This window comes from Electrona antarctica, assembly GCF_951216825.1.
Source record: "Electrona antarctica genome assembly, chromosome: 10".
NCBI lineage: Eukaryota > Metazoa > Chordata > Actinopteri > Myctophiformes > Myctophidae > Electrona > Electrona antarctica.
In genome coordinates, this window is record NC_136791.1 from 11,217,691 (window position 1) to 11,229,319 (window position 11,629).

An 11,629-nucleotide genomic window follows, 5' to 3' on the forward strand; every position below is an offset into this window, starting at 1 on the left:
CAAGTAAACGGTGTTCACCAATCACCATATATCATTTGCATAGCAACATTTTTTTGATTGCCACAATACCAATAGCCAATGTTTAAGAATCATTTATCTTGAACATAAAATGTGTTATAAAACGTGTAGAATAAATATATAGTAAGGTAATCAATCAACTGGGGGTGGGAAATAAATAGAACTGGTAGTTAAATTGTTTTATTTTAAAACTTACCTCCTATTCTTGGCAGGTGTTAAAGTCACATCCTCTGTTCAAGTGCCCAAACTACTGAAGCAGGCTGGAGACAAGGTGGTGGTGCTGTTTGAGAGACCAGTTCGTCACCAGACCCCTCCAGCTGGAAGCCTAGTGGCGACCCTGCCGGAGGGACCGGGACAGGTGGAGGAACCCGGCTCCATTCCTCCCCCAGGAGGCTATGAGGAAGACCCTGCCCCCATCACCACCCTGTCAGACATATCCGACGGTAAAGAGATGGACTCCGAGTTTGAAGAGTTGATCGTGGACTCCAAGCCCAGCCACGCTAGTGGCCCAAACCCCAGCGGCTGTGCCGCTACCGACACCAGAGATGATTTACTACTGACAGTAACCCAAAGCCCCAAAAGGACTATGGCCAACCTGGCCTCCAAGCCCCTTGGCGCCATATCGCCCATCCTCAATCGTAAACTCAACCTGGTGGGTCTCCAGTCGCCTCTCAAGCCCCAGTCCAAAGACTCACCAAAGCCCTCGCCATACAAGGGCGCTGGTGATCCGGCAGATGCTCCACAGCGGCCCACTGTCCCTCCCCCACCCCCTCCCACTCGCCCCCCATTGCCCATCAGACCTCACATTAAGTTGACGTCAGCCTCCCCTGATGGCAGCCTTCTGGAAGGCACCGACCCCGCCGCAACTGCTAATGTCACTTTTTCAAACACTGCGACAAATGCATCGGAGAAGTCCCCGGAAAAATCTCCAGTCGCTGGAGCCAGTGGGGACCGGGCCAACCCTGAAAAGACACCTGTCAGACAGCCTGAGCCAAAGGCAATGATCAAGCCGGCAGAATCATGTGAAGAGCTTTCAAATCCCTCTGCTGTGCCCAGCAGTGGGAAGCATGACCTGGCAAGGGACAGATCTTTAGAGAGCTCCTGCAGCACACGGGACAGTCTGGATGGCCACTCGCTCTGGGAATCCTCTGAAAGCAAGTTCCGCAACCGGACATCACGCTGGACCAATTCATATGTGGTGCTTGAGGTGGAAAGCAACCATAGGTACCTTAACGTGGCCTTGTGGTGCAAAGACCCCTTTAAGCTGGGCAGTCTGCTGTGCCTCGGGCACGCCAGTCTCCAACTTGATCACGTGGCCCTAGAGTGCATGGCCACATCCTCAGCAGAGTACCAGAGCACCTTTAGGCTGGGGGCTCCGGAGCCCAGAGCCAATGTGAGCCGCACCGCCCTGCGCAGCCTCAGCACCCACAAAGGCTTCAATGAGAAGCTGTGCTACGGCGATATCACCTTGAATTTCCATTACCTGGCTGAGGGTGAGCCAGAGCGCCCCCCAGGTCTAACGGAAATGGAACGAGAGGGAAGTCTTCTTGACGAGGATCTGAGGGACAGGGACAAGGAGAGGGATCACGTCTCTTCGGCGGCACGCGACGACTTGTCCTACAGCTCCATGCAGCTGGTGGAGGTGCGCCACAATTTCCAGGACACCCAGTTCCAGAACCCCACATGGTGCGAGTACTGCAAGAAGAAAGTGTGGACCAAGGCGGCCTCTCAGTGCATGGTCTGCGCCTACGTCTGCCACAAGAAGTGCCAGGACAAGTGCCTTGTGGACAACCCCTTCTGCGTGGCGCCCACTGATCGCCGCAGCGCAGACCCAGAGGCTAAGTCCACCATCAACCGGGCCACCACCGGCCTGACGCGCCACATCATCAACACCAGCTCCCGCTTGCTCAACCTGCGGCAGGTGCAAAAAACCCGGCTGGTTGAACAGGTGGCCGACACGGTGCACGGAACGGTGGAGCCCTCGCCCAAACACACCCCCAACACTTCGGACAATGAGAGCAGCGATACCGAGACGTATGCCAGCGGCGCCAGCCCGTCCAAACATCCTGCCGCCGGAAAACTAGCACGCAAGGAAGGCGGTTTGGACGACAGCGTGTTCATTGCCGTGAAGGAGATCGGCCGCGACCTTTACCGAGGGCTGCCAACAGACGAGCGCTCGCAGAAGCTGGAGCTGATGCTGGACAAGCTGCAGCAGGAGATCGACCAGGAACTGGAGCACAACAACTCCCTCATCGGGGAGGAGAGAGAGTCCGGCGATGCGCGTCGCAAGGCTCTGATCGCAGCCGCCCTGACCAAGTCCGGGGAGCGTCTCCAGGCCCTCACCCTGCTCATGATCCACTACCGGGCCGGAATCGAGGACCTGGAGTCGGTGGAGAGCACCTCGCCCTCGGAGCAGCAGGGTTGTAAGGGCAAAGGGGAAGCTTTGGAGGAGGAGGATGAGGACGATGAGGCCCTCATGGGGACAGAGGTGTACAACAGTGACACGTGCAGCCCTGTGGAGGTGCCGCTCCTGGACGACATCACAGAGGAGCAGATCTGTGTGGAAGCGCTGCTGAATTAGGATTAGAGAAGGAAGGAGGAGTTTAGGGCTGGGCTTGGGGCTCACAGCAAAGTCAGTTCCATGGTCTGGGGGGTTTTAGTGCTCGATTTTGAATATCAGTAAAATGGGATTCAGTGTTTGGCATTAGTTGTTAATTTAGCTGTATACTAGGTGACATGATTGCATCTTTTCATAAAGAAAAATGAGATGATGCAGAAAATACCCCCCCCTCCCCCCCACCATGTATTATGCAACAGGAAGAAACAGAATTTCATAGCCTTATCTGTTTGAAAGGGATGTAAATTTGGAGACGGTAATCTGCCTCCTATAGCATTGTGTCAAACCATCAGAGCAATAGTAAGTGCTATGATAATAAAAACAGAAACTTTTAATATTTAAATATTTTCCTTATATTAACAAAATCTTTCTTTGCAAAGTTCCATGAATACCAGGTTCTTTTTCCTACTGTTGCGTTTGTACTGATGTTCAATTATCAGTAAAGAGGCTGTAGTGTAGACGGAAGTTCAATGGAACCTATCACATATTTAATGAATACAAGGGAACATGTATGAACATGTATTCATGATATGAATATGAGTGTTACAAAACAACAGTTAATTTAGAGCACTGTCCTATTTTCCATTCAATATGCTTATATTCCTGTAGCCCAACAATAAAAATGCAAAATGTGTGTAAAAGGTCTTTGGGGAAGGAATCATATCACCGTGATATTTTGTTTGTTTGCTGTGAGTAACAAGCCCACTGCAAGTTGACAGCATCCATGACATCATGATCTGAATCTAGTGTAATGCCTAATTTATACTACACTGTCAGTGTCTTACCTCTTGCTGACAAGAACAGTTCTGATCTTTCCTTGTCGGCAAGCAATGCACTTGATGTGTGATGTTGTATAAATTGAGCTTAAATAACGCAGAGAAAAGGTATTCAGATGTCCATAACATTGGGTCAACATATTGTTCACAAAGTCGTACATATCTTTTGCTTTGAGCACTTTTTAACGTGATGTATCTCATTTTAAATCAGTCACAACTCTACTCTTTACAAAGCTTTTTTTAGATTTTCAGCAAACTGCAAGGCAAACTTATGATGGAATAGCAATGGAATGGGTGACCATTTTTTTTGAGAAAAAAGAATCTTAATAAATGTATTAAATCACTTTTGATTTAGTTAATTTGTATGTGTTAGGCCAAAACATTTTGACTATGTATTGTATAACCAGCCTGAGGTGATGTAGTTTATCTGTTAAAATATTTGTCAGACTTTGCTTGTTTTGTCTTTTTGTTTTTCTTTGTCTGTTTTGTTCTTGCCAAATTATTTTTGTTGTTTGTACCACACCTCACTCAAACCTCTTTAAAACCCTTAAGATGCTAAGATGTTCTCTCTTCATGTTAGTTTAAGCATGAGTCGCTGTGTAAATGTATGAATTGAGTTGGGGCGTAAGCTGGAATGATTTCTATTATCCATTTCTGAAGAAATGTAATTTTAGCTTACATATTAACAGAAAAACTGCTCCATATCTTTAAATCTGATTTACTCATTTTTGTGTGGCGTGCAAGAAGGATTAACCATAGTGCTTCAAGCAGGTAGGATGTGATTGTGTGACATTTCATTTCATCTCAAGGGTTGCTCTCATGTTTGAATGTATGTGCTTTGTTTTATATATATACAGTATATACACATACAGTAGGTCAACACCTCACCACATCTCTACAGAAATGTAAGCATTCATGTAGCCTGTTACAATGATGCTATCATAATCGGCCACAGCTTCAAAACTCTTCCCGTCGATCCCTCTTTTACCACTGCAGTTTGCCACTGGAATACATGCCGTGAAAAGGGATGTTGTCTATATTAGCTTATGTGCTTTAATGTAGCTACGGTAACAACAATCAGCTGAGTCATGGCCCAGGAACAAGCCAATGAAATGAATCTGCTAGATGGCTTAGGGGCCTCAGAGGTGACAACAGCGAAGGCACATTTTGTGTTCCTTTCTGTGCAATAGATGTGACGCACTTGTAGATATTGGCTTTACTGGCTGCTAAATTTGTCAATCTCTTCAGTGGTTGTATAATTAAGATTTTCTTTTTTTTTGGTGCAATATCTTTTGTAGGAAATGAATCTGATAATCTAAAATGGATCGCTCTGTAATTGTTCCTCCTGTTTATTTTTTTGTTTCTTCTGCCGTGTCGAGTCTCTGCTCTCTGTTATAGTCATAAGAGGAGTGAGTTTACTAATACCAGTTGGTTTGTCTTTTCTGTTTTATTATAATATTTTTTTAATCTTTAAAATGCTTCTTTTACTGCTGCTTCTGTTACTATGTGCTCTTCCTCCAAATTCATAATCACATGCTTCTGTCCTGTGTCTTTCTCCAGCCATGTTTTATACTGCACTAACAGTGACTGGACACCATGGCCATCAGCAGGCCAAGCTGCTGTTTGATTATTTTGTGTTGGTGTGAGGGATATTGTATACTGTTCTAACGATGGCTCATGTGATGAAATGATAATTGTACATAGCCTAAATAAACAAGCTCACTTCAAGGTCCCACTTTGCTGTTTTGTTTCCCCCATACCTTTCTCTATCATAATGTGGGTTAAAATAAGGGTACCGTCCTGCGCACCACAGCAGAGTGTAAGGCCCAAACCACACCAATGCAACTAGTTTGCAATTGTAACAATTTTAAGAGCATGTCACACCAATGCAACTGCCATTGGGGATGATGGTTGCATGGCGAATCATTGGTGTGGTTTGGCTAAGGGTTCGAATCCACAGTGCATCCAGCTTGGACGAGTGTCTGTACGAACACACACAGCTGTGTTCAGGGGAGGAAAGTTGGGCGAGGAGGGTCAACGATGTCTATCCATTTACTCCTATGGGCTGGGGTGGCAGCGGTTAACGGGGAATAGTGAACGGGAGGGGTAGGATAGAGGTGTTATGTCCTCCCAGTGGGGGCTCCTCACTGGCAGGTGAGCCAGTAGGGTACAATAGCAGGAATTATTTGGCATAAGGAACTAAATGAGGAAAATAAATGAGGTAAAAATAATGGGCTACTCTTTAAAAGCACAACAACCGTATACTCGATCCCAGATAAAAAATAAATTCATTTTGGCAGTCTTATGCTGTTTTTCAACGGATATGTTGGGAGACTGTATTTTCTTTTTTGTACAGTACACCTCCCTGTTTGTGTAAGCTGCAGGATGCACCTTTGACATACTGTTCTGGACAGATTTCCTTCTGGTAAATGGTAACATTGATGTAGGAAAGACATCTCTCTAGCATTCTGGTGGAGTGCATTGTGTGAGCATCTGTGAAGTAATTGGAGCCCAGTGGTAAGATGGACATAGTGATTATAGAGTCTGCTCCTACATGTGGGATTTCGTGACACATTTAGCCTGATTTATACTTGGTTGGTACACTGGTGTCGCGCAACCAAGTTACCCCAAATCAGGCATTTCCCTGTCAAAGGCCATTCCTTTTCTTACGTGAACTATTTTATTACTACCTACCACATTGAAAATGAAAGATGGAGTGCCATGATTTTTGTATTTTTTTAGGTTTGAGGTGACTACTTCATTAGACCCTTGGCGTGGTTGTTATGTGCAATAAATAACAATGTGCGTTATATTTAGGGTTTCTTCCTGGGGGCTGAAACCTTGACAGTCAAACGTGCCAATGAAAAAAAACAGTGATAGTGACATCACAATATCTTCCCCTCCCCTTTATCATAAAACCACAGGGTTCAGCTTAGGTTCAGGTGGATCACCAACCACCAGGCGAACCAGGCATACTTTATGAACTGGTGGGCGTGTCCACATAAAAACGTCATTTTAACAAATACTGTACAAAAAATCTTCCTCCTTATATAATAATACCTGATGATCATGTTTTAGGGTGGGAAAGAAATCACAGCACTCCATATTTAAAGCATGAGACCTGTGGGGACCCCCCCCCCCCATGGTCTGTATGCTGTGCATACTGCATACAGTAGGCCTACTGCCAACCACAACTGTCGGGGGAGGGCGTAGGCAAGCACAAATCATTCAATACACATGGAGTTGCCAGGCACTAGGCCAGTTGCCAGGTGCTTCACCTGTCAGTGGGTGAGGGGTTCACCCTTACAGTAACAGGCCCCCTGACCAACCATCTCTGTCTCAACAGAGGTGGGCAGGAACTTTACCCCTGCACCACCGAACGCTCTAGATATAATTGTTCTGTAAAAGAAACCTTAATTTGAAAAACTACAAAAGATATAAAATCTATACTACATTAATCCCCCTTCATCCTACTAAGAAAATACAGATGTTCCATGGCAATGGTTTTTGAGCATTGTGATCACAAAACAATGACAGTCAAGGATTTCATGCCATCGAAAATCACATTCTGACATCTTCCCCGGTGCTTTTTCAAAGTATACATTTAATTGAGGACATGGCATCCCCTCTTAGTATTAACATATATTACACAATCAGCACACCTCACATAAAACCACCAGGTCACCAACCCAGAATATAAAACATCAGCTTTTGTACCAGTTTGTACATTTCTGATAATCTATACACACAAACCAATGACATATGTCGGAAGGCACACACCAACATGGACACATACTGTACACACGTTTGTCCATGTCTGCCATATTTTTCAGATATACAAAACAAGAGCAAAAATATATTATTCTCCACAATATATCATCCATAACTTAATAACTTGCAAAATAAAATGATCTTAAAATTGGACAAAATTAGCTGAAAGATTTTCAGATATTCAGAGGTGAATTTTGAATAGTAAACCCCCATTTGCGAGAAACATGTACCAACTAAAGCTACACAGTTAATGACCTCAAAGCAACGAAGCTGTGGTTAAGCTACAATTTTATGGATAAACAAATTGCTTTTGTTTGAATTAATTCATTATGGAAATTGTAGACTAGATGTAATCTTAATCTAATATAGGCCTATATAGAGATGGACTATTACTCGGGTTCAGTTGTTTCTGAGAAGATACCAAAATGCTCATAATGACACTGAACATAATACATTTTAAAATGAGCTTCCCTTTAACATGGCATGATGTTTGCTTATGCAACAAATTCATAACATGAAATTGGTCAAATACAGAATAAAAAAATATTTCTATGATGACGAGCAAAATGGCCATTATGTGAATAATGGTCAATTGACATTTCAAATAATGAAAATCCTGTCTCATTCAATACCCTCTTTAGGTTTAGGATGAGGATGACACATGGTGTACAGTTAGTAAATTGGAGAATCTGTATCTACCTTTTCTGGGTAGACTGGGTTCAGCATGTTTATCCCCAAGTACAAAATATAATGATGCAAAACATTTTTAAGGTGCAATGAAAAAAACAATTCTGTGAATAGGACTACTGCATGAAAAGGAGGATTTATCTCATTTGACATATTTTAGCTTGACAATTTTGCTGTGCTTGTTTTGCCTCTGATGAAGACACAAGTTGCGCTGAAACATACTGTATGTATAGTGTTTGATAACAACCCATTAAAACATGGAAAGCATCCGTGTCCTTTTAGATTTTTTTGTGTCGGCTACTCAAACATAGCAGATATACAAGCTCACAGCGCATCATTTGGTGCCGTGCTGCGAGCCTGTACATCTGCAATTTCTTTGAACATTTTTGAAAAAAACTACTGATTTAGAAGACATTTGTAGAATCTGCCCCAGGTCTTAATGGGTTTAATGTCCGGGTGCTCGGTGCCTTTCAGTGCCGGGTTCGTGGTTACCCGGAGTGTCTGTGAAGTGCTGTGCTCTGCATGCTTGCCTGTAACACTGGTGTTTAAGGCAGAGAACAGAGCATGATGTACTAACAAGTCAATATGTCTAAATGACTGCAGGTTAAACAGTGAATTGGTGGTGGGGTCATATGTCAGGAAAGGGGGTGATGGTGACCGTATCTGTAACAGCCAACATGTCAATAACCAATCACGTGAGCAATGATCAAGTGGTCGAGTACAGGTTTGTGGATCTGTATATATTACTGGCCGGAGGGCTATCTCTCTCTTGCCCTGTCATTACAACAGTGTTTATAATATCCCTGGGTTTCACTAACCCTGATCAATGACTGACGTCACCATACTGCGTCTGGCCTCAGAAACATTGTATGAGATATCAAAGAGTATCTTTAAATGTGTTATTAAATCATACAGTATGAGTTGAAACAGTGAACAGTTTGTTGGAGACATAGTGTAGCAGCTAAGAATGGCATTTTCCAACTTAAAGGGTCCAATTAATATAAAAATAAAAAACATTAACAGATTCTTCAACACACTTCAACAAGACCTTGCTTTCTCTTGACTTGGTCACTAAATACTGAAAGCTTGCTATATCGTTTGGCAATGTGGAATTAATGGTTGATCAAAATACCATTGATAATCGATCCAGGATTCATTCGCAATTTAGCTCTATAGTTCAGAAAAGAAACATTGCAAACCCAGTAAAACCCATTTCAAATGTTTAAATCCATCTGGGTAAAAAAAAAAAAGTCTATGTTGGACTCATAAAAATACAATAGTTAGTTGAGCCAGACCAAACAAGAAAGGGAGAGCACAGGACAGAGAGGAAAAAAGTACAAGAGTAATTTAGTCATGAGGAATCAATCCTAGAAAAGATCCCCAAATAAATGCTACGTTGAGCAATTATTCTCGCTTGAAATTACATGATCCACGCAAAATGAACCAACATCGGCCACACATTTCCTTATTTCCCATGTGACAAAATAAAACATATCATGATGATACCGTACATATGCACATAATATATTTCTCAAAATATAAGATACCAGATTTCTTTTTGACTGGGGGGCAAATAGTAAAGGTCACAGCATGCATGGCCTGTCGTGTCGCTGTCCATCAGCAGTGGTGCTGAACCATTCACCAATCCAATCCTGGCCTTGGTTTGTCACAACTAGTCTCTCAAGCCAGACAACTATTCCACAATCTTCGACAAAGAAGGCATTTGAAAATGGTGTTTAGGCAACCGTCTTAACTTCGTACTAGTTACTGCTACAGTAGGGAGTAGGGAGTTAATTTCGTCGTCTAAAACTATGACGAAATATGTTCGCAGACTACCTTTTTTCACTGACAAAAACTAAATGAAAACTGAATAAAGCTATGACGACTAAAACTAAGACTTAAAGGGACAATTCACCCCTTTTGCAACCAGATCTAATTTTAATGATGTTTGGGAGACAAGAAACACTTTCCTGGGGTTTTTTATGTGGGTAATGTGTGTTTTTAGATATTTTAGTATTTCAAAGTGTCCATGATGTCATGGACACTGGGCTCACTTCCTTCCTGGCTACAATTTCCATAACGCTTTGGTGCACTGCTCTTCCTTGGATATCTTACTGAGACAACATGTAGTCCAATAATTGAGCCCAGTGTCCATGACATCATGGACACTTTGAAATACTAAAATATCTAAAAACGCATATTACCCACATAAAAACCCTAGGAAAGTGTTTCTTGTCTCCCAAAGATCATTAAAATAAGATCTGGTTGCAGAAGGGGTGAAGTGTCCCTTTAATATATTGACAATTTCATCAACAAATAAAAACTAGACTAAAATGTTAAGGAGGGGAGAAGAGATCCAGTAGAACTAAATGACAAGTCATTTTATGCTTGATTGCATGCTGAAAATAGCAAATCTACAAGCTTGCAGCGCAATGAGCTGATCTGCTATTTTCAGCATGCAACCAAGTCTAAAAGCAGCCATTACGATGCCATCAGGGCCTGCCAAAATACATTTTAGTCGACTAAATCAACTTTAGATTTAGTCGTCTAAAACTAGACCAACACAAAAACAATTCAGTTGATTCAGAAAAATGTGACTAAAACTGAATGAAAATATATTCAAAATACTATGACTAAAACTAAAAGAAAATCTGTCAAAATCAACACTAGAGCTTATACACATAGACTAAGGCTATTATTTTGTTAGGGTGCAGCATTAAGATGTGAAGGATGTCTGTTGAGCATCACCAACAATGGAGAAATGATTCTGGCCAGAGAATCGGTTCAGAGAGTAGGTCCTATATTTTAATTTCTCGTGCAGGGAGGTTACACATGTATGTGTGGGGGTTCTGATCCACTCACACTCACAAAAGATAAGTGTGGGACAACATTTGTCCTTGCTGAGCGCAACCAAACTGTCGATTACCGCCCTGAATCTGGTATACTGACCATGCACGTGCACGTGCACGTGCGCTCCCATCCTGTACGCCATTCATCTAGGAGCGTGCACAATGCTTTGGAACAATGTTAATGATAACGGGGCTTACAGAACCGGACACGGTGGATGAAGTGCTATTGTATCAGATCCCTGCTGGTGCTGCAATGGGGATACGTGTAACTAAAGGCAGGTGTGTGACTGTGTGTGTGGGGGCGGGGGGGGGGGGAGAGAGAAGGAAAGTGAGAGGTTCGGCAAGTAGGAACATACTTTACTGATAATCAATCCCATTTGGAACGATTTGTCTATTTAGCTCAGTCCAATCCAGACATTTGTGCTGCTGACATAAATGTTTCGGGTCGGATTCGGATGGTTGATTAATGTTAGTTATTTTTAAAAAAATCTGAAACGCGCATCATTACTGTCTGGATAACATACTGTAAAGCTCTGTAAAAAGAGAACCACAGTATGAACTAAGACCATCTGTCATCTGTCTTCTGTCTCCGGCTACCGAACCTGTCACAATGACTCTTTTCAAAACTGCGTCTTGACAAATTCAGAAAAATAAATATAGCATTATCCAGACTTAAAAGTGAGGCTTTGAGCTCGGAACAGGCAGGAATTGGTGTATGTAGTAAGAAGTCATACATACTGCATCTTAATGCTAAAGGACATGTTTGTCTTTAAGGGGTGGTGGTAACAAATGGTGGAATTAGTTTTTGTGAAAGGGTTTGGGGTTCAAAGCCCTGGCATCGACTAAACATGCGTCCTCTTTCTCAGCAATTCCCTGCTTCTCACTTATGAAGTTTAAAAACGTTCCAATGA

The 11,629-nt window shown here is 42.8% G+C and overlaps 1 protein-coding gene across 1 annotated transcript in view; it reads left to right on the forward strand.

Annotated features, from left to right (window-relative positions):
* pdzd8 (PDZ domain containing 8) overlaps positions 1-5,143 on the forward strand; it is a 53,210-nt gene extending 48,067 nt beyond the window's left edge. Inside the window, exon 5 of the mRNA XM_079511525.1 lies at positions 231-5,143. Within this exon, the coding sequence (XP_079367651.1) occupies positions 231-2,599 (2,369 nt within the window). The 3' untranslated portion in view covers positions 2,600-5,143. The remainder of the gene's footprint in view (positions 1-230) is intronic.
* The last annotated feature ends 6,486 nt before the right edge of the window (positions 5,144-11,629 follow it).